Raw genomic sequence first — 25,132 nt, 5'->3', positions numbered from 1 at the left:
TGAGACAGTGGTTCAACATAACTTTTTTCTTGACAGAAATCAGTTGTGTCAATTTTTTTACTTATGTCTAAGTTATGATCTTGTCATGCAAAAAAATTTTCATATATTCTGGGACTAAATTCTGGTTCCGTATGCTGCTGTATTGATCTGTTCATCTACTTTATACAATACCATTCTGATTTGACTCTACAATGGTTATAAAGCATCTTCTGCTCTCTAGTAAAAGAATTCTCTCCTTCCAATTCTTCTGTTCTTACATTATTCTTGTTTTTTTCCCCAAGCATGTATTTTTTTCGCATAAATCATGAACATTTTGACCTTAATTAAGAAAACTATTAGGATTCTAATAAATTGCATTAAATTAGTATTTTAACTTTTAAGTACTTTCACTTTCTATTTCAAAATGGAATGTGGTGCTGCCTTCCCACTGTTCACATCCTGTTTTGTGTTTCAAGAAGATAACTATGGTTGTCTTTACAATCTTTTGCCTTTCATGTTAAAATTACACCTAGGTTAATGCATAGTTTAATCATTTAAAATGGAATTCCTCCCCCTCCAACCATTTCTACTGTAAAGAACTAATTTGGCACAATAGAGAACAACTAATGAGTTTAGTATACTTACCTTAAATTCAGCCATCTCACAAAATTTTTTTAGGTCTAGTAGTTTCTTTTGATTGGGAGGTTAATCATGTCACCTAAGAGTTTTCTTTTCCTTCCTAAAGCTTTAAAAGTTCTCATTCTCCTGTCTTATTTGCTATATTTACATTTATGTTAGATAACAGTGATAAGCAGACAAATCTGGCAAATTGTCTATTTTAACTATAATTATTTTAGTGTTTGTAGTTTATGATATTTACTGTGATTTTTGCTAAATAGTCTACTCTATTTAAGAGGTTTCCTTAGGGTTTTTGTAACGAGAACTACCTGCTGGATTTTTCAAATTCTTTTTCACTGTCTAGTGATACATCATAAAGTTTTCCTTTTTGATTTAACAGAGAAGACATATTGTCTTACATGAAACCACTCATGCATTTTTGTAAGAAATTCTATTAGACTTCATATGTCATTCTTTTTGATATATTTCTGAAGTCTATTTGTTAGTATCTATTTAAAGTTTTTAAATCTATGATCATATGTGAGATTAGTGTAGTTTGCTTTCTTTGTTTTACCTTTATTAGGTTTAAGTATTAATGTTATGCTAAGTTCATAAATGAGTTTGGGAGCTATGCAACATTTTAAAAAGATGGATTCCGGGGTGCCTGGGTGGCTTAGTTGGTTAAGCTTCTGACTTTCGCTTAGGTCATGATCTCACGGTTCGTGGGTTTGAGCCCCGCGTCGGGCTCTGTGCTGACTGCCAGCTCGGAGCCTGGAGCCTGTTTCAGAGTCTGTGACTCCCTCTCTCTCTGACCCTCCCCTACTCATGCTGTCTCTCTCCTAGAAATAAATAAAACATTTAAAAAAAAAATAAAAATAAAAAATAAAAAGATGGATTCCCTGGACCCAGCAAATATTCTTCTAGGGATTTATCTTAAGAAAATAACAGTCAATGTGCCCAGAGGTACAAAGATGTACAATAACTTTGTTTACAGTTAAGGAAAAAAGAAGGAAAAAAAAAATCTCCCAACGGAAAGAAAATAAATTTAGGAGATTCATAAAATGAAACACTAAATAACTTCATATATATGCATACATGTGGATACACACATGCATGTCTATGTCTACATATGTATGTTTTCTCTGCAGTTACAAGTCATCTTCTGTCTACACTTTGCCCTCTATAAATACACGACTACATACTACATATTGAATGCCAAATGCAAGCTTTGACATAATGAGCCACTTAGAACTGTTACAACTCTCATGTTCTACCTACCAGTTCCTTCTTCATACTGTTTTACATAAATTGTGCTTCACAAAAGCACAATGTGAATTAATACAATCATTGTTCAGTTATTTGTAACTCTAAACCAAAAAAACCCCCAAAAACAAAAAACAAAACTAGTCGTGACCTTTGGTGGCTTTTCTTAGCTTAGCAATACTAGCTTTCACTTTGAAAGAAAATATTTAATAATTACTAAATGCTAAGTTACTCACATGAAGAACTGTAGAATTCCAGAGCAACCAAAATATGATATAAATCTTACTAATATATATTCTAGTTTTTGGATTAATATAGGATTGATTTTTTTTTCCTATAAAAAACAAGAAAGTAGATTTAAAGCAATTATTTTCTAAAATCTTAAAAGATTTACATTTGAATACTTTTAAAGGGTCTCTCTGCTAATAGTATTATTGGTCTCAACAAAAGAAACCCAATTTTCAATTATTTTGCCCATAAGTGGCTATGATTAAAATGAACACTTTTTAATTTTTAAACATATCACTTCACAATTCTTGCAGAATACATTAACCGTTATAAATGAAACAAAGAATAGTCAGATCCTGTGTTCATACGAAACATACCTGATCTTCATAACCTTCAATTTTTACTGGAGTAAACTGGTCCAAGTTATACTGTGCAAATGCACTAAAAAAGAAAAAGGCCAATTATTCAAAGTTACATACTTAACACTCTTAAGTATGAACAATTCACTTGTCAATAAATCTCCTGCATTGCATATGGCAAATTAAATAAAACTGTAATTCTCCATTATTGATTTTATATTAACCATAATTATTATACAGATATGGGTATTTTTTAAAACTGATGAATAATATCCAGCCTCCAATGTTTAAAAAAAAAAATCAGTAAATATAATTTGACTTTTCATTCAACACCTTGAATGTAAAGATCAGCCATCTACATATTTAATTATTTGAGTATATATTTAGTACACTATATACCAGGAAACAGAGTAGGTACTATGAGAGATGCAGAGTAATCAGGCAGATCCTATGATCAAAGGACTTACAGTTGAATAAGAGAGATAATAGATAAACATAAACATAACACAAAGTAGAAAGTACTATAAGACAATGACCAATATAAAAAGCATCAAGGAGAATTATTTTATTTTATTTATGAGAGAGAGAATGAGGGAGAGAGAGTGCAAGTGAGCAAGGGGCAGAGAGAATCCCAGACAGGCTCCGCACTGAGAACAGGGCTGGAGCTCACCCACTGCAGGGCTCCAACTAACCAATGGTGAAATCATGACCTGAGCTGAAGTCAGATTCTTAACCAACTGAACCACCCAGGTACCTCAAAGAGAATACATATTTCTAAAGACTATATTCCATGAAGACAAAAATAAGAAGAGAAGTAGGGGTAATTTCATTAGAAATCTGACAAAGAGAAATGGCCTTGAAATAATGGGTAGAGTATTCCATTTAGAGGGACCAGGATAAACAAAACACATGAGAAGATAGGTTAGGTCCACAACATAGGAACCACCAAGCTCAAGGCCTGACACATAGCATGTTTTCAATTATACTTACTGAATTGAACTGAAAGGCCCTGGTTAATAGAATAATTACTTCATTTGGGAGACAAAGCAGAATCACAGAAACTTTTTGAGAAAGAAGAACCTAACTACCTCTAAAGATTCATCAGGCAGCAGTGGGTATGACAACTAGACAGTGGAGCAACTAGAGCCCCTCCCCAACCCCCCAAAAAGCAGTTAGGTTATTATTAGGCAAATGTCCACGTTAGAACTGTTGAAGAGTCTAGAGTAGGAAATGGTGATAAGATGGATTTGAGAATAAAACCTCTCTACTCTATTAGTAATGCTAAATTACATATTGTAAAATATTTATAGAAAAGCTTTTCATAGTACAAAACATTATCTAAAAAATATGTAAGGATCATATATAACCTGGGAATTTTTTTCTCCACTTAACAGAAAAGATATGATTTTAAAATTTGGAAATACATCTCTAATCTACCTGGAAGATTTTCTAGATGTCAAGACATCCACTGAATTTTCAGGTATTAGCTACTGAGTCTCATCTAGAAAGAAATGTTTGGTTGAGCAAAGCACTACTGATAAAATAGCAGACATTTAAATCATTTAAATTCAGCTCAAAGCTACTTCTAAATAGAAATTAAAAGTTCCTCCCTTTGGGCTCCAAAAGCGTTTGATATGCCTCTAATATGATACTACTTTGTTTCATTTGGCCTGATACTAAACATCTCTGACTGCCCATTAGAAAATCCCTAAGAGGCTTATTGATCTCATTATCACAGTGAAGTCTGGCATTCATAGGTCAGTTGAATAAAAGGCTCTTTCTGGACATTTAAAAGTTAGACTTGAGAGTACCAACTCTTTGCTATGTCTACTTTTCCATCTTAAGAAACAAACTGAATTTGTGCTCCTAGTAAAAATATCCCATTAAAACCACTTAAGAATAACAGCCATATTTTCCCCCTTACAAAAAGATAGGAAGAGAGGGAAAAAAAGGATTAAAAGAGTTAAAGCAGCAGGGAAAAGACAAGACAGAAAGACAGACGGAAAGAAGGAAAGAAGGAAAGAAGGAGAGAAAGAAAGAATGAAAGAAAGAAAGAGGAGAAAGAGAAAGAAAGAAAGAAAGAAAGAAAGAAAGAAAGAAAGAAAGAAAGAAAGAAAGAAAGAAAGAAAGAAAGAAAGAAAGAAAGAAAAGAAAAAAAGAGAAAGAAAGAGAAAAGAAGTATGTATATGTACGAAACAGAAGTACTTGAACAAAAGAAATTCAGTATCAAAGATCAGAAGTGATGAGAAATGCGATTATAGCTCTGGTGAGACCACCACTAGGACATGTTCTAAATGATTTTATTGTGCCTTGCAAATTTTGGTTACGTAGTTCTGGACAGCCTCAATGATTAGTGATAAAGTTTCTTTAAAGGGTGAAACCAAGTTTGGAGATATTTTAAAAGTAATTCAGAACAAAATTTAGTGAATAATGAGGATAATACTATTTCTGCTTGAAAATTACTTCCTATAGAAGACACCGTGACCAGTTAACCAATGATTTAAGGCGTATTTCTCACTTCACAGATACCCTCAGATGTCTACCAGATGAATTCAAATAGTTTTGAGAAATTTAGTATGAAGACTACTACTGAAGTCAACAAAAAGAATATTTTCTCTAAGTGTTCATCTAGTTAGCAATCATTTAATAGTATATACAAGTACATACAAGACAGTTTGAACTTTCTCCTTAAGGTTTTGATGCTTTTTCTTGGTAAATATCTTGTTTTATCATTACTTACTGATTTCTTCACACTCATTTCCTTAGAATATCAGGTATTTCCATGTATACAAAATGTGGACTACAGCTGTCCCAAAATGTGTTTCATAATAAAAGAGATATGTAGCTCACATTCTAATTTCTTTTTAGAACAAATATAACTTATTTAACTTTAATGTAAAAACCATCATCAGATAAATACTTCTTTGGACAAACAAAATTTCAATACTTTCATCAATGAGTCAAATGTGGCAGTTTCATACCACTTATATAATTATGAATATTTCTTTGACCTTCATTAAACTTTATTCTCTGGGAAAAAAACTCTTGTTCTTTCAACAAATCAAGTTTCTCATTTTCTTAACTAAAAACAAAACAAAACAAAAACCACTAATTCTTGACCCTACATGAAACAACTGACACGTTTATTTACCACAGAGAATTCAGAGGAATAGTTTACTTTGAAAGTACTGATGTTAGAAGTTATAAATGCTGTAATTTTCTTTACTTCCTTAAGATTTTTGTCAACATGGCATATGCTACTATAAAGAAAATTCATTTTATATGAATATACAAATAATTTAAATATGGTTTAAAAAAACTTAGGAATAAGTAGCCATTCTCTCAGAAGCTAATAATTAAAGTCAAAGATACAGAGTAAATTGATTTCTATGAAGCACTTTAACTATAATAATTAAGAGAAGTGGAAGCAATCCAAATGTCCATTGGCAGATGAATAGATAAACAAAATGTGGTTTATAAACACAGTATTAACAAGATAACAAATTTTGACATGTACTACAGCATGGAAGAACCCTGAAAACATTATACTTTATAGACTAAACCCACCACTAAATGACTAATAATATAAGTTTCCACTTAAGTGGGGTACCTAGTGAGGTCAAATTCATAGAGATAGAAAACAAACTGATGGTTGCCAGGGGCTGAGGGGAGGGGAGAATGAGAAATTATTGTTTAATGGGTATGGACTTTTAGTTTGGGAAAATTTTAAAAGTTCTGGAGATGGACAGTGGTGACAGTTACACAATGTTAATGCAATCAGTGCCAAAGACCCATATTCCTAAAAGTCACTAAAATGGTAAATTTTATATTATGTACATTTTCTCAGAATAAAAAGTAATAAATATGGTGAGATAGGCGAAGAGGATTAACAATACACTTACTGTGATGAGCACTAAGTTATTTACGGAATTGATAAATCACTATATTGGACATCTGAAACTAATACAACACTGTTATGTTAATTATATTGGGATTAAACAGATAAAGATTGCTATTGAAAAAAAACGAGGAAATTAAATCAGAAGCAAAATCAGATATGCCTAGAAGTCTGTTGAACTTCTACCTTCATTAGGGTTAACTATAAAGGACAGGTTATTGATAAAATAATTATTGATTATTTGAAACATTACAAAAATAGAGTAGCAGCAAATTTCCCCCCGGTAAGGATTTCAAATATTGGGTAGAATACTAGTATGAAAAAAGGTGTCTGGATGGACACTAAACACTCATTGTACGGCACCTAAAAATCTGTTTAATTTTATTATTTTCCAACGAACTATGGAGTTAGTGAGCCTCACATAGGAGATGGAGATGGGAACAGAGAAGAAAATCAATTATTTCTCTGAAATTCTAAGACAGTTGTGGAAAGTCATGATTGTGGTCACTGGTCTAAAGATGATGTACTAGGATTTAAACTGCTTAGTTATTCGAATCACTCACAAATCTAGTAAATATTTACTCAATATGTGTCACATACCGTTAGGTATTTGTGGATGTATAAAATTAATTCCTATTTCTCAAAAATCTATTAGGGTCCAACACATAACAAAAAGTAAAAACTGAATAAAAAAGCAATCACAATGTCAAAAATCAAAGTTTCTAAAATAACTTTATCCATTCCTGCAAATGCCAAAATGTAGTATATATAGAGAGAAGTATTTAAGCCACTGCTAAACACTCAATGAATAGAAATTTCAGGTTATAATTGTGTCCCTATGTCCCTCTGTGATCAAAAAGATTTCTTTTTTAGCTGAGTACACACATATAATACACGTAAATATTTAAACTTGATGTGCAAATATCTATTTCAGGAATTAGTGCTTAAAAACAACCTTTACAACATTTTTCTCATGTCAGTTAGTTATGTTAACATGTAATACTTACTGAGCTGCTCCTTCCCTGAGAAGATTATCATTATTAAGCAGTAACCGAACATCTGCAAAACAAGTATTATGTTTTCTGTATTAAAATCGGTTTGAAATTTCTATATAATGAATGCAGATTAATTTAGTCATGTATCAACACTCCCCACTCTCCTTTTACCCCTAACATGTAAGCAATATCAAAACTTGACTCTGATGACCAAAATAACCATAAAAACATACCATATTATTTTTAGAAGATACTGGTTAGGAATAAGAATTAAATAAAATACAGATTTCTAGGGATGCCTGAGTGGCTCAGCTGGTTGTGTCCAACTCCTGATCTTAGCTCAGGTACTGATCTGTTTTGAGTTCAAACCCTGTGTTGGGTTCTACACTGGGCATGAAGCCTACTTAAAAAAAAAACAACAAAAAAACAGGTTTTCCCAGCTATCTGCAAGTTCACTTTGAGCCACCTGGCTTTTACCTGTTTTTGCTAACTGAATGGATTATAAGGAGGATTTTCACTTTTACCAAATTGTAATTGTTTTTCCACTTTATGCCATTGCAGTTTATGAAAGATTTCACAGAATGCTCTATTTGTGGACAGCAGGAGAAATCTATACATGTTATTTTATACTTTTCATAGCCAATGTAGGCAGATTGTAACGTATTTCCAAAGAAAGTGGAGATAAGCTCCACCAAAAAGATGGTCTGGTAATGGGGCACCTGGGTAGCTCAGTCGGTTAAGACTCCAACTCAGTGTCTGGTCATGATTTCGCAGTTTGTGGGTTCGAGCCCTGCACTGGGCTCTGTACTGACAGCTTGGAGCCTGGAGCCTGCTTCAATTCTGTGTCTCCATCTCTCTCTATCCTTTCCCTGCTCATGCGCTGTCTCTCTCTCAAAAATAAACAAACATTTTTAAAAAATTAAAGAAAAAAAAAAGATGCTCTGGTAAGATCTGCAGAAGATGCATGCCTCCTAGTTTGAAAACACTATCATGAGTTTCAGATGAATCTGCTCCATAGAAAAAGGAATTAAGCAAGAAACAGCTTGTGAACAGAACACAGATGTAGACATTTCTGTCCTCAGACAACTCATGTTCAAACAACAGATGAATGTAGTTAGTTCAATATGGATAACTGCTTTATTTGACTTAGCAATCTCTTTGGTTATTGATTCTTAATTCTGTTCTAATTTTAGAATCATTATTATTATGTAGACATTTGCCCATTCATCGTTAAAACATAACTTTAAAAATAATACTTTTATTGGAAAATCCAAGCACTTTGTAAAACATTAAGGAAAAAAAATCATATAATCTCACCAAAAAAAAAAAAAACCCCAAAAATATTCTATTCTAATCTTGTTATATTTTATTTCCCTATACACTCGGCTATTTCACACAGTTGCTATCATAAAGTTCATATCACAATGTACCCTAATCTTTTCATTAAATGAAAATAACACAACTAACCTAAGGATCTTCCACTAAGTAACTGGTTAAATACAATATAAGCACAGTGTATAGTTCTTATAAACAGTGTAAAATTAAGTAGCCATTAAAATAATCTAGATGTGAAAAAAATGTAGACATGTATTTATCAACATGAAATGCATCCGTAACATGATAAACAGGAAGGGGAAAATTCAGCATGTATAGTATTATCTTATTTATGTAATGTTATGTATCTGTATCTAAACTAAGTAATATTAGAAGTATTTCATTCAAATGCTGGAGAATGAGAAGGTAGAATTCTGGATGATTTTTAGGTTCATTTTTGTATTTTGGACATTTTAGAATGCCTATGAATCATTTTTACATAAATCATAAAGCTACTCCAAAAGAAAAAAGTATTAACTATTCACATGCCTCCTTTCAGTAGGCGGCTCTGATTTAAAAAAAAAAAAAAAATCTCTTTCATTAACCACTAAAATAATACTGATTTGATTCCTAAGCTAACTGATTTTAAACAATGGAAGTTACTGCCTAAAAATTATTGTAAAATATACACATATTTAAAATTATAGTTATTTCTGTATCACAAAGCAAACTGCGGAGTTCTACTTGATAAATATGATGCTTTCATGTTCAATACTGAAAACATAATCATTAACAGTGGTACTGCATGGTAGTCATCTTTTCCAGTTCTAAATGTGAAAAAAATTTAAAAGCAACATCTATTTGATCCAGTTAGCTTTATGCTGGAAAAAAAAAAAAAAAAAAAGTCCTGCTTTTATCATAAGGAAAGTACAGAAGAAAAAATATAAGAATTTGAATAAAATCTACTCTTACAAAAAATAGTCAGGATGTGGTTCCAAGCCAGGCTACACACTGGACCCATAAAGTGGAGAGTACAAGGCTTAAAAAAAAAAAAAAGAAATTAAAAGAAACAAATAAATAAATACGTGAACTCCAGCCCAGATCTACCAAATCAGTATCTGAGAATGAAGATCAGAAATTTATGTTTCAATGATTTTAGCACCACCAGCCTAAAAAATAGTATTTGGGAACCACTAAACTAACAAGATTTTATGACTTGGAAATTCTAAAATTTGTGATTTCTCTTGGAATTGTCATACTGGTGTTATCAACAAAAACAGCAACAAAAATAATAAAATTTGTGACATTTTCCCCTCAAATACTTAATTCCCTTTTAATTTTAAAATATTCCTTATTTAAAACTTCTATAATATACTGTGTCTTACTTTTATTCCATACCTCTCTCTCCACCCTAAGCCTACTAAATGGTTTATCCTAAATGCCTAAAATACGGTACCTCAACACAAAACTTACCAACATTAATTTCCAATGAGACTTAAGAAAGCAATTTCTAGGACTCATACATTCCTTTAGGGCCTTTTTGATTAACAAATCTGTAGGGCATTTATTCAAGGTAGTAACATTAAGTGAAAAACTTTCTATGAATTGTAGAAGAGTATGGGGGCCACTGACTTTAGTGTAGTTTCACCATTATCAATTTAAGTGGTATGCCAACTTTTGGACCTAAGGAAAGTAGAGGCTGACATATTAAAACAGAAGTTAAACCCTACAGGAAGCAAAAATATTTCTGAATTCTCTCCCAACTTCCCAATTCACTACTTGAGATTTTACAGTTATCTTAAAAGAATACAGAATACAGTATAGACTTGCCATTCTTTCTCTAAGAGTAGCTCAGTAGTTAAATTTTTAAATGCATAAAAATTACCATATGTAATTATATGTACTAAATCATGTATTATTATAGTTTGTGGATGATTTAAGGGATTTTCAATTTTTGCCTCATTTTTTGACTTTAAAACCTGATCTTTTTTAAGGTGAGATTTTATTATATCTTACACTATGAATGAAAATTAGTAATTAATTTCTTTAAAAACATGTTTAAATAGTTTGCTTTGGAATAGAATGTTTTAAAAATAAAACTAAAGAGTCCTGGGTAAATTAGTTTAAGACAGTGAAGCCCAAATATATTTATGTACAAATAACACATTTACAGTACCTACAGTAACTTATTTTTTAGAAAGTTTTTTTAACGTTTTTATTTATTTCTGAGAGAGAGAGAGAGAGGGACAGCATGAGCAGGGGAGGGTCAGAGAGAGAGGGAGACACAGAATCTGAAGCAGGCTCCAGGCTCTGAGCTGTCAGCACAGAGCCCGACGCAGGGCTCGAACCCACAAACTGTGAGATCATGACCTGAGTCGAAGTGGGACGCTTAATCGACTGAGCCACCCAGGCGCCCCTACAGTAACTTATTCTAAAACTGCTTAAGAACAGTTTTGTAAGATCACTATGGGCCATTTTCCTGGTGATTGTTTCAACCATGTCATTCTTATTGTTAAAAAAGGCGCCATTGTTAAGTTTTTATAGTAACCAGGACTGTATAACGGTTCAAACTTTTGCTTTGGGTGTATAATCATAAAAACGTTTGTCACTGTGGTTTAAAGAAGGACATGCTGTGAACTAATTTACCATATATAAATTAAATAGTTTTTACATGTGCTCTCATCTTCTGAACATGGTGAAACACTGTTTTTTCCTCTTTGTTTTTGGCTGTTCATATTATTCTAATAAGTTTTTCTTTCTTTCTTTTTTTTTTTTTGATGTTATTTATTTTTGAGAGAAAGAGACACAGAGCACTAGCAGGGGAGGGGCAGACAGAGAGGGAGACACAGAATATGAAGCAAGCTCCCAGCTCTGGGCTGTCAGCACAGAGCCTGAAGTAGGGCCTGAACCCACGAACTGTGAGATCATGACCTGAGCAGAAGTCAAAGGCTCAACCAACTGAGACACCCAGGCACCCCAGTTTTTCTTTAAAAGAAATACAAAAATACATTTCACGATTCCAAAAAATAGTTCAAATTTTGTCCTTTTTATTCTTTTAAAAAAAAGGATTGCTTGATATATCAAACCTTAGTGTTATGAATTAAACACTCACCATTAAACACCTCATTAAATTCTCCAGGAGGGGCATGAATAATGAATTTTGCTGCTATACGCACCTAAAATAGAAATGAAGATATAAATGTTCCATGGCATAGGCCTCCACTAAAATAACCAAAAAAACATGCAAAATTATACTACTTCAAAGTTCTACTGAAAATGGCTTAACAATTTTTTTAAAGATAGTGACACTTCTACAAACTGTATTACTGTTTCAATTATTTAATATAATTACAATGTATAGGCTAAATACAGATAAAATACATATTTAATACATTTAAGGATTCAAAGCTACCTAACATATAAACATTTTCTTATAAGCAAATTCTTCTTTTAAAATAAAATGGAAAAAAGTATCAATCAAGAAAAGCTGTATGTGTGAAGAAATAAGATGCATTTAGGTACAATAAAGAAAATAGATATACTATATTTATATTTCTATAAAATCACTAATTAGTGAAAAATATATAAAAGAAGAGGGGAAGAAAGGTCTAAATTCAAAATGTTTTTAAAAGGAGACCTGACTGAAGACATTTCATAAATAAAGTAAAACTTTCTACTTGCAGACAACATGATTATTTACAATGAAAAATCCCAAAGAATCTAAAACAATAATAATTTACATGTAAATGTAACAAAACATCTGCAGGACTAGTGTGCCGAACACTACAGAAAATACTAATGCAAGAAATCAAAGAAAAGCTAAAAAATTGACAGATATGTACTGGAAGACTAAATAATGTGAAGATGACAATTTTTCCAAACTAGTCTATACAATCATTGGAGGTCCAATGAAAAGCAAATCAGGATTTTTCTTTTCTTTTTGTTTTAATTTTTTTTTAATGTTTCTTTTTGAGAGAGAGAAACAGAGTGAGAGTGAGAGAGGGGCAGAGAGAGGGAGACACAGAATCTGACGCAGGCTCCAGGCTCCCAGCTGTCAGCACAGAGTCTGATGCAGGTCTCGAATTCACAAAATCCAAGATTATGACCTTAGCTGAAGTTGGATGTTTAAACGAATGAGTCACCCAAAAGCCCCAAAACAGGATTTTTCTGATACATATCAACAAGCTGATTCTAACACTGATATGTTTTATATATAACTTTTCTATGCATAAAGAATGTAATGAGTGCCAATTTTGGCCATGTATTAAGATACCCCCTCCCCAAATTCAAGCAAGATTTTAAAAAGTCACTATGATGATTAAAATAATCATAAACACATACACATGGTATTAAATATAGATTTTGGTTAAGAAATTAGAGGATAGGGGCACCTAGGTGGCTCAGCCGGTTAAGCATCTAACTTCGGCTCAGTTCATGATATCTCAGTTCATGGGTTTGAGCCCCATGTTGGGCTCTGTGCTGACAGCTCAGAGCCTGGAGCCTACTTCAGATTCTGTGTCTCCCTCTCTCTCTATCCCTCCCCAGCTTGTGCTCTGTTTTTCTTTCTCAAAAATACATAAACATTTAAATATTTTTTTAAAAAATTAAAAAGAATTGAAAGGATAAATTGTTCTCTCACACCCTTAATAGTAAATGCAAAGTAGTAAAGACAAATGAACTAGAACAGACAAAATAATTTTGAAATAGAACAAAGTTGGAAAATTCACACTACCTGATTTCAAAACTTACCAATGGATCTGAACTAAGAGTCCCAAAACATACCCATATATATATGGCTAAACAACTTTGATAACGGTACAAAGACAATTCAATGGAGAAAGAATTGGTTTTCAACAAATGATATTTAAATAATTAGATACCCGTGAGCAAAAACATGAACATCAACCTAAACCTCACACCTTATAAAAAAAATTACATCAAAATGGATCATAGCTCTAAATGTAAAACATGGAATTTAAAAATAAATAAATAAAAGAAATAGAAGAAAATCTTCATGATCTAGGCAAAAAATTCATAGACACGATACTTAAACCGTGATCCATTAAAAAAAAGGATTGATAAACTGGACTCCACTGAAATTCAACCTCTTGCTCAGTTAAGACACTGTTAAGAGAATGAAAAGACAAGCTACAAACTGGAGAAAATATTAGCAAATCACATATCTGACAAAGGACTTGTATCCAGAATATAAACTCTCAAAACTCAACAGTAAGAAAATAGTAAGGAAAGGACTTGGGCGCTTCACTGGATAGGATATACAGAGGACAAATAAATGCACAAAAGGATGTGCAATGTCGTAAGTCATAAGGGAAATGAATATTGAAATCATGAAACACTACTACATACCTAATATAATGGCTAAAATAAAAAAGACTGATAATACCAAGTATTGGTGAGGATGCAGAGCTAGAATAAATGGTTACAGCAACGCAAAATGGTACCAAGCAGTCTGGAAATCAGTTTGGCAATTTCTCATACAGTTAAGCAAACACCACAAAACAATCTCCCTTCCAGATATCTACTCTAGAGAAATGCAAACCTATGTCCATACAAAAATCTATTCACCAATGCTCAAAACTGGAAACAACTCAAAACTCAAATGTCCACAAATGAGTGAATGTATAAATAAAAGATGGTGTTTCTACACAATGGAATACTACTATATGCTTTGTGTTCTCAAAATTATTTTCTTCTAAATGTTTAAGATTACTATTGAAATCAAAAGCCAAAATATAAAAAATAATTTTAAAACACGCAAGGGTGGAGTAGGGTATAGAAGCAGCGCATGCTAAACATACATTGAAATCTATTATGTTTATGTAAAATGTCTTAACTTCTTAATTGTACCACTCACTGCTCTGTACCCCTGCCCCCAATGAGATAAGGAGCTGTTAGCATTAAGAACAAAGTCTTAATCATTACTACAGGCAACAAATAAAAGTTGTTGTAACTTGCTGATGAATTTATCAATATCAATTTCTTTCAAAAACATTTAGTATTTTGAAGTAACTGTTTCTAAAAGCCCTAATGACTTATAAAACTGGCAAAATTAAAGTACTAATAGCAAGTAGTATATATATAGCATATTTACTAATTGCTAGGTTGTTGAGCTTTAAAATTTTAAGTTGTTCCAAAAAAAGGCATATACCACTCAGTTTTAATCAGTTCTACTTGGAGTTTTCAGCAAGATAGCAAAAATGCTCTAAACTTTTTTTCCTACACACTTATTTGCCTTTGTTACTGCATTAAATGTATGCACTTAGTACATAGTGATCAAAGTTAAGGATTGGGGAGCGCCTGGGTAGCTCAGTTGGTTGAGCATCCAACTTCGGCTCAGGTCATGATCTCACGGTCTGTGGGTTCGAGCCCTGCATTGGGCTCTGTGCTGACAGCTCAGAGCCTGGAGCCTGCTTCGGATTCTGTGTCACCCTCTCTCTCTGCTCCTTCCCTGTTCATGCTGTTTCTGTCTCTCAAAAATAAACGTTAAAAAAGTAAACAAACAAACAAACAAACAGTAACAACAACAACAACAACAAGTTAAGGATTGCTCACAATACCCATAGTGAATGGTGGGTCAAAAGAAGCACCATTAAGGGCTATGAGGTCACAGGAGCTGTCTGAGAACCCAAAACACAACTTGGATTATACCAGCTACACTTAGAGAGTTTAGTAAACTGTTCTCTGTGAATTTAACCAACTAAGAAGGATGTGATTTTTGGATTTCTCAGATGCTAAAGGAAAGGAAGTATATAGGCCACAGTAAATGCTTAATTGTCTTCTAAGAAACTGTTCCATTATCAGTATCTTCTAAGTACGGTTATAAACTCAATGTGTTCCTACATCCATCTTTCTTAGCTGACTTTTAAAAAAAAATGTTTTAAACTAATTATTCTAGCCAACTTCTAAATCCAAGAAAAAAAGAAAGGTCATACAAGGGTTCCTAAGAGTAGAATGATTTTCTGAAAATAATAAAAAAAAATTTCTTCAAAGGTTTTCTAATACATATAGAGCTTGACTCTATTTACCCCTCGGAATACTGTAGCTTTTCCAGAAAAGCCCAGTAAATTATTAGATACATTCCCAGCCCTCAGCTAAATCTTCTGCATTACCTACCATCTTCTTCCATGTTTATTCAAAATAAAGTCCTTCTAAATTGGAGTCGGATGCAGGAAAGAGTTATTTTATTGTATTTCTAAACTGCAATTCTAGATTGGTGGGGTGGGGGACTTGGGAGGCTTTTGGGGGGGAAGGTAGGGCTAGACGGGAGACTAACTCTTATCTACATTAGTCACTGGCAGCTGACAGGCACACTTTGTAACAACTGTACCAAGAAGGATAGTTTTAAAAAGTTAACCTACTAATGTAGAGCTTAATGTACTGACCTGAGCTAAAAGCTGAAAGAGCTATATTCTTCCTTTTCTTTCTCTTGGATACAAATAATATTTTGTATAAAACATATACAGAAAGATAAACATAACAGAAAGCATATTCCATTCCTTTGTGCTTCTGGTAAAAGAGCAGATACCAATTAAGTCTATAAAGTTACTTACATAAAAGATAAAGTAGTGTATTCAAAATAATATCCAAAATGTCAGTATACATTAGTCCTGCACCCAAAAAAAAAAAACTTCTGCCCATCATCTATGTGAGATAATACAAAAGTTATTACTCACTGTCAAACATTTTTTTGTACACTGTTTTTCTTATGAGCTTTCTTTCTTCTTTTAAAAGAAATCCCACAATTCAAACAACACATTAAGTAATGACAGTAACGGGTAGTAACTCACAGAATAAAATAGGAATATATGAGTCTATACTGACACAAAGAAATGACTGAACAAGGGAAAGTTCTTCATTACAACAGAATTTCAACTAATGAATGTAGAAGGAATGACTGATTATAAAAATCAGCTTGGGTGTGCACTGCAATAATTGTTGCATACAAAAATCACCAATGGATGCTAAAATTTGTGGGTAAAAGTATGATAACAAGACAACAGGACATTTACGTGGTCTGAAAAGTATCTTTCCAAATACTTAATTATATACTTGCATTGAGGAAACGTGCCACACACCACCTTTACCAAACAATCAAAGTTATAAATAAGAGTAAAAACTAATACCATGTGCCCCCTAAAAGGATACACCGAGGATATAGTATCTCTTACAGACAAAAATTCATAGGCTGAATTTAATCATGAGGAAATAAACCAAAAAGAACGTGCAGTCTACAAAACAGTCTGTACTCTTCAAAAGTGTTAAGGTCATAGAAGAGAGACAATGCTGAGAAATTGTTCCAGATTAAAAACTAAAGAGACATTACAATAAAATTCAATGTGATACTAGACTGGATCCTGTATCAGCAACTGGTGAAATATAAATAGGGTCTGTAGATTGGAAAACAGTATTGTATCAATATTTCTTGATTTTGATAACTGCACTGGAGTCATGTAAGAGAAGGCCCTGAACAGTGAAGTACTTAGAGAGTGGGAAAAAAATTTCTCCTCTACTCTGAGGTTATGGGGATTTCCTCCCATATTTTTTTTTTTAACTTAAAATTTTGCTTTTTGAATTTAGGTCTTTACTCCACTGCGGACTGATTTTTGTGTATGATATGAGACAGAGATCCATTTTTTTATTACACTGTCATATGGATAAATAAAACAACCTAATTCTTATGTTAAAATGTACATCTTTTCCCCAGTGAAGCAACACAAAAGACAAATAAAGTATTTTACATACACGTTTTAAAAATATGAGTTACTTCCTTATTTCAGTCACAGATGTGAAAAACATGTCTCACACTTTAATAAATTTGAAGTACTTCTAAAATGTGTCTCATGAATTTAGGAGTCATTCAGGTAGTAATTGCAGACATGTAATTTCCTCAAGGAACTACTGAATATTCAATAATATCAGAAGGAAATAGGAAGAGATGCTGTCTCGTTATTATGGAGACACTGGCTAACAGTAAGAAAATATCATGTTAAGTAATGTAAGGTAAATTAAAATCCCATTTCTTCTCACAAAGAACTTGTTTTAAAGAGTTCCAGTGGTTGTCTCTGGAAGTAAAGAATAACTCATTTTTACACATAAAAATTCTAGTATGGTTATTTAAGCATTGCTGTAATTCACAATGAGCCATTGTGTCCTTAAAATTAAGTTAAACAATTTTGGGTTAAATAGAGGATTCTAATTACCTGAGTTCTAATTAAGATATGACCCTATCTACCATTTTTGTTTGTTTACAATAGTTTGAAACAACTCATGATTCTGGAGACTCAAAAATAATTTGTTACAGCTTAGACCTTACAAAAACAAAGTGAATGGGGATGTTTTTGATGATTCCCCTATGGATAAACATATTTAATTTCACTTCATATTTTCATTAACCATCTACACAAACTGTGTTTGAGGAGGGCTAGAATTGTTTAATACAGATTTTCAAATGGCAAAAAACTTGTCTTTGTATAACCCATCAAAATGACTTACCTTCAAGAGTTCTCTCTTGTGACCCAGCAATCTCATAAGGTATTTACATAAAAGAAATGAATGCATATGTCCACAGAAAGACAAGAATGTTCATAGCAGCCTTATTCATAATAATCCCAAATGCCCACCAAGAGGAAAATGGATAAATATCTGGGACACTGATGCAAGCAACACCATAAATAAATCTCAAAATCAAGTTAAGTGGAAAGAAGCCAGATACAGAAAAAATACACACTGTGTGATTCCATTTATATGACATCCAAAATCAGGGAAAACTACTCTTTGGTGATAAAACTTAACGCATTGTTGGGCAAAAGGTGCAAGGATCGATCAGAAAGAAGCATGAGAGAACTTTTTGGTGATGGAAAATGTTCTTTAAGTGAATGGTGGCTGCATATTAATTGTGAAAATTTGGGGTGCCTAGGTGGCTCAGTTGGTTAAGCATCTCATTCTTGATTTTGGCTCAGGTCATGATCTCACAGTTTATGAGATCCAACACTTGTCAGGCTCTGAGCTGACAGTGTGAAGTCTCCTTGTTATTCTCTCTCTCCCTCTCTGCCCCACCCATGTGCATGTGTGCGCTCCCTCTCAAAAACATATAAACTTTAAAAAAAACCTGAAAATTCACTGAACTGAACATTTAAGACTTACACATTTTATGGCAGGTAAATTATATCTCAACTAAAAAAATTTTAAATCTCTCATATAAATGATAGCATTATCTTTTTATTATGTATAAAATGTTAACTTTAAAACTTAGTAACCATAGACATAAAGATGGCCAAAAAACACATGAAAAGATGCTCATCATCACTTGTCCTCAGGGAATGCAAATCAAAACTACAATGAGATATTACCTCACACCTGTTAGAATAGCTAAACTTAACAAGACAAGAAACAACAGGTGTTGAGGATGATATGGAGAAAAAGGAACCCTCCTGCAGTGTTGGTGGGAATGAAAACTGGTACAGCCACTGTGGAAAGAAAGCAGTACAGAGGTTCCTCAAAAAGTTAAAAACAGAACTACCCTATGAACCAGCAATTGCACTACTGGGTATTTACCCAAGGAATCCAAACCACTAATTCAAAGGGATACGTGCACCCCTACGTTTATAGCAGCATTATTTACAATAGCCAAGATATGAAAGCAGCCCATTCAACTGACGAATGGATAAAGAAGATGTGGCATATAATGAAATATAAAGAAGAATGAAATCCTACCATTTGCAACAACATGGATGGAGCTAGAGAGTATAAGTGAAACAAGTCAGAGAAAGACAAATACCATGACTGCATTCATATGTGGAATTTACGAAACAAAATAAATGAGCAAAGGGATAAAAAAAAGCACAAGACAAACCAAAAAACAGATTCTTAACTCAAGAGAACAAACTGATGGTTACCAGTGAGGAGTGGGGTGGAGAGGTGGGTAAAACAGGTGATGGAGATTAGAATGCACATGTCATGACCTACAACGGGTTAAAATAAAAACTTTGGAGGCACCTGGGTGGCTCAGTTGGCTAAGCATTCGACTTTGGCTCAGGTCATGAGCTAACTGTCCATGAGTTCGAGCCCCACGTCAGGCTCTGTGCTGATAGCTCAGAGCCTGGAGCTGCTTCTGATTCTGTCTCCCACTGTCTCTCCCCCTCCCCCACTTACACTCTGTCCCTCTCATTCTCAAAAATGAATGTTAAAAAAATTTTTAAATAAAAACTTTGGGGCAACTGGCTTGCTCAGCTGATTGTGGAGCGTGTGACTCTTCATCTTGGAGTTGTGGGTTCAGTCCCACATGGGTATTTTTTAAGATTACTTAAAAAATAAATAACATAAATAAGATCTAAAAAACCCACATTAAAAAACTGTTAGTAACCATGATAATTAATATTATTTGCTTATTTTCTAATTAAGAGTCACATTTAACACTATTATTGCTAACGTACAAAAAAAAATCCAACATTTTGCTTGCTTTATTTAAAGTAGGCTCCACACCTAACATGAGGTTTGAGTTCAAGTCCCCAAGACCATGAGTTGTATGCTCAACAGACTAAGCCAGCCAGGTGCCCCTAACATTTTCCTTTTTTAATAGAAAATACAGTTCAAAAATTTTGAAGATAAAATTTTAAAGAAACAAAAATTAAGAACCTTAGGCTTTCATTCTGAATTACAGAGAGTAAGTAATATGTTGGCATAAAGCTATACTACTTAGGGCATCTGTCTCAATATCCTTAAAAAATACTGGGACATTCTTGCTTAAATTGATGGTCAGATATGTCTTTACCCATTTCCTTTATCAGTGCACAATTTATAAGAAGGAAATCTCAATGCTAACACTGAATAAACTGAAGTCATCTTTCTAAGAAATCCCACAGTAATGAAATGTCTCATTCGAACTCTACATAGATTTCATCAACTAGCTTCTCTTTGCAGGAAAGACTCAACTGATAAGGATTGCTGAAGTATGACAACCTAGGGAAGAGGGTAGACCAACTAGACAATACAGGGTAAAATAAGGAAAAATCCTTAACATTTCAGTTCTGAGTCACTGAACCAAACTATACAAATGTTATACTGACATCTCATAGACAAATGTTAGAATTCATTCTCAAAAAATTATACTAAAATCTCCTACTGAACTTATTTAAAAAAACACACATACACAGCTAACTTTCCACCTCCTATGCTTCCAAAACCCTCATTGTTTAGCACTGATTTAGTTTGAAAGAAAAAGAAACTCAGAGGGAAAAGAAAGAAAATCAGAGACGGCATACTGTATCTGAGTGCTTAGAAAGGTGCCTGGCAGATAAGAGGCTCTCAATTATTTGCTGAATGACCAAACATTCAATCACCTTTCAAGGTAGGATTCCTGCTGCCTCTGCCCTATGCTCTGAACTCTGTAGATAGTTATTATCTGTTGAACAAATGTATAAGCAAGGATAAACTCTCATTTATTTAGAACAGTCAAGGAATACAGTATTTCAATGAAATGAACATTTTAAGAGTTATCACTAGTACAATTCTACATAGATTTCATTTTCAAATAAACTACAATCAAAACCACAAAAACTTATGCTAATATAAAGAAGCAGTATCGTGCATCTTTCTGGAGCCAGACTGACTGGGTTGGATTTTCATCTCCACTACTCATTAGCTATGTAAACTTGGGTAAATAAATAATATTAGCTATTATTAGCAGTAACAGTAGTAGACACTAAATATACTTGCATTAGTATAACTAGGTTTTTTTTAATTTTTTTTTTTTTTGAGAGAGAGAGAGAGAGAGAGATAAAGAGAGAGTGTGTGTGTGGGCGCGCAAACAAGGAGAGGGAAAAGAGGGGGACAGAGGATCCAAAGCAGGGTCTGCACTGACAGCAGAAAGGCCAATGCTGGGCCTAAACTCATGAACCAGGATATCATGACCTGAGTTGAAGTCAGACACTTAACTGAGCCATTCAGGTGCCCTGATATAGCTCTAGGTTTCTTAAAAATAGCCCTGGAACACAGACATTTTCAAGTTACATGTTAGTTTCTTTGTGCCCTACAGTAATACAAGGGTGGCATATGCCCAGCCATTTCTGTGTTCTTTGTAATGCATTCATTTCCACACACTGACATCCTTTCTCCTCACTTGGAAATCATTCTTTCCCTCTCTATTTGACTCTGCTCATCTCAAAAACCAGTGATTTGGTTTCCTAGCTGCATGGTGGAAATGTGCAAGATCTAGACTTTTATCTAAGATGAATGATCTGTACCCCAAATTTTTTTTAACTTCTATAAACTCCCACTTCAAAAAAAATTTTTTTAATGTTTATTTTTTTTCTGAGAAAGAGACAGACCACAAGCAGGAGAGGGGCAAAGAGAGACACATAGATTCCAAAGTAGGCTCCAGGCTCCGAGCTGTCAGCACAGACCCTGATGTGGGGCTCAAACTCACGGACCATGAGATCATGACCTGAGCTGAAGTCGGACGCTTAATGTAGTGAGCCACCCAGGAGTCCCGAACTCCCACTTTTTTAAAGTTTATTTATTTTAAGGGGAGGAGGGGCCGAGAGACAGAGAGAGAGAAAAATCCCAAGCAGGCTCCCTGCTGTCAACACAGAGCTGACACCAACACAGGGGCTTGATGCAGGGCTCAATCTAATGAACCTTGAGATCATGACCTGGGCCAAAACCAAGAGTCAGACTAACCAACTAAGCCACCCAGGCGTCCTTCTAAACTTCCATTTTTTACAGGGAAATTATTGGGAGGAAATATACCATTATTTCTTAACCTGTTAAAACTCCTACCTCTCTCAGATAAAATAAAATGGTATCTACAATTACTCTCTGAGATTGCTGTTAATCCTTTTAATTTATGAAAGAAAACAGGGGTCCAGAATTGGGATGTGAATGAAGTTTTGAAATGAACTCCAAGGCTTTTCACAGAACTACCTCCCACTACAACATCACCTTTCTATGATGGTTCTGAAGATAGGCTGGGAACAAAAGAAAACTCTGGGCAATCTCACCTACGTCGAACAAAACAGTTCCATGATTACCACACAACAATAGCTCTCAGATCTATACATCCAACTCGTTTGTCAAGATCAAGATGCATTTTTCTAAGTATAATTTATTTACTAGAAATCTCCATCAAAATGTCTCAAAGATACTTCAAATCATCTAACCCTAGCCTACTCTCTTCTGTTCTTTTAAAATTACTGGCACCACCTAGAAATCATTCCACATCCCCCCCACCTCAGTCACATGATCAGTGTGTCTATCTCTCTTGCTCAAATCTAATCCTTTTCTTTGATTCCATTCCATTTAGACTCACTTTGTTCAGCATTGTTACAACAGCAGTCCTGTCTCTAATCTCATATTCTTCTTCAAGATTCATTTCCCATTCTACCACCAGACTGCTATTTGTTTTGTATTTAATATTTATTTATTTTGAGAGACAGAGAGGAGGGAAAGGACAGAGACAGAGGGAAAGAGAGAATCCCAAGCAGGCCCTGCACCGTCAACACTGTCAGAGCAGGCCTGATGTGGGGCAAGATCTCATAATGTGGGAGACCATGATCTCATGGTGGTGGGTTTGAGTCCCACTTTTGGCTTTGCACTGACAGGGTGGAACCTGCATGATACTCTCTCTGCCCCTCCCCCGCAGGCACTCACCAGCTCTTTATCTCTCTCTCTCTCAAAAATAAATAAACTTAAAAAAAAGAAAGAGAGAATTCTCCAAATTCTTTCCCTAAATAAGATAGGAAAGAATACCAACTTCTCCACTGACTAAAACTACGATTCATTTTGATAAACTCATAGAAACCTATCTCTTGCTTTCTACCAGGCACCACTTTCTCTTTGTGAATGTTGGCAGGTACTCATTGAGAATCAAAGCTATCTCAGATTGCAGGCAATTAAAGAAGTATTTTGTTAATGCTGGGATGCTGCCTGTCACAAACTGTTCCTCTTGTGCTGCAGGTAAGAGAGGAGCTGATGCCCTTTATACTGTGTAAAGCATGTCTACACTCTGAGCCTACAGACAGAAATCAGCTTCTCCACACACTTTTCAATTTGATCAAGAGGCCAGATCATAAGCAAACAATGCTGATAAGTTGTGTGGCACCTGCACACCATATTGGACCAATAAGTGTAGCAGACAAGCATCACCACAGGGATGGAAAGAGATCTGTCACAATATCCAAAAAGATGACTATTTGTGGCTCAATCCTATGGAGCAGTGGTGCCTTGCCATCCTATGCTTCCTGGACTACAGAATATGGAAGTGTGCAATCTCATCTTCTATCTACACTAAATAGGCCTGAAAACCTTCTCCAGGAAGAACAAAGCAGGGGAGGGCTAGCTGTACATAAACTCCATGTGTCCTCACCAAAGTATCTGTAAGAGTAAGCTGACAATAAATTTAAATTTTTGAAAAAGACTTGAGCAACAGGAGGAAGGAGATGAAAGCATAAAAAGCAGACAATGCAAGTGCATGGAAGCACATATACACACACACCACACAAATAGTTATCTGGAACGATTAGAGGCAAACAGCACTGCATACCATAGTAGCTGCATGGGAACAATCTACACTAAAAATTATTTGTTGTTTATCGTAAACTAGAATTTAACGAGGCATCTTGTTTATCTGAGAACCCTGCCAACATCCCCTTTAATTCCCATATGTTGGACATAATGCCACACAGTTATCTCTTCCATGATCAAATCAGGAGACATTAGAGTTAAGATTTCCCAAATTTAGATGCCTGTTAAATTTGCTTGGAAAGCTTTTGGACAAAAAAACAGAGATTTACATGTCCTATTCCAGATCTACTGAATCCATCTCTAGAGCACTGAGACCTGGAGGCCTGTATTTCACAAAATCTTTGTAGGTGATTCTGATGGGTGGCCAGTTATCATACCCACTGCCCTAGTAGGGGGACTGTATATGCAAAACTTGAGGTATCTTCTGAAAAACAGCATCAAAGGAATGAGGTTTTGCCTGATTCTCAAGGAATGTGATACCAAAAAGGTTCACTGCCTTAGAGATTCATAGAAAAGTTAAAAAACTAATACACATTTTTCCATTTCAACTACAAAATTACTTGACACTGTTTCCTATAACTGTAAAAACTTCCCATGTCTTTTTGAAAGTTACAAGTAAAATGAGCCTTTTTTTTTAAACTCAGTCATATTTAAATAGTTTACGATGAAGTGATCATTATAGGCTGTGTTACAGCCAATCTTTTTTGAATATACTTAAAAGTAATAATTTGTCTTGAAAAGTTTTCCTCAAGAATTTTTTCCTTTATAGCTATCAGTTTGAGTAAGTCCCTATCAATCTAAAACTAGATCATCTACTGAGTTAAAAGCAATTTTTCTTTAAATATGTTTACCATTTATTTACAAAATTGGGGTACCTGGGTGGCTCAGTTAAGCATCTGACTCTTGGTTTTGGCTCAGGTCATAATCTCATGGTTCAT

The 25,132-nt window shown here is 34.1% G+C and overlaps 1 protein-coding gene across 1 annotated transcript in view; it reads right to left on the bottom strand.

Moving 5' to 3' along the window:
• Positions 1 to 25,132, bottom strand: part of CAPZA2 (capping actin protein of muscle Z-line subunit alpha 2) — a 53,116-nt gene that overhangs the window by 15,319 nt on the left and 12,665 nt on the right. The window contains exons 2-4 of the mRNA XM_039222059.1: positions 11,767 to 11,830; positions 7,353 to 7,404; positions 2,466 to 2,529 (exon numbers count right to left, since the gene is read on the bottom strand). Of these exons, the coding sequence (XP_039077990.1) occupies positions 2,466 to 2,529; positions 7,353 to 7,404; positions 11,767 to 11,830 (180 nt within the window). The remainder of the gene's footprint in view (positions 1 to 2,465; positions 2,530 to 7,352; positions 7,405 to 11,766; positions 11,831 to 25,132) is intronic.

Source organism: Hyaena hyaena, unplaced genomic scaffold (genome assembly GCF_003009895.1).
Source record: "Hyaena hyaena isolate Hyena2069 unplaced genomic scaffold, ASM300989v1 scaffold_1044, whole genome shotgun sequence".
In the NCBI taxonomy this organism is placed as follows: Eukaryota; Metazoa; Chordata; class Mammalia; order Carnivora; family Hyaenidae; genus Hyaena; species Hyaena hyaena.
The sequence above is the reverse complement of the archived record's forward strand: the minus strand, read 5'-3'. Positions and strand labels throughout refer to the sequence as shown.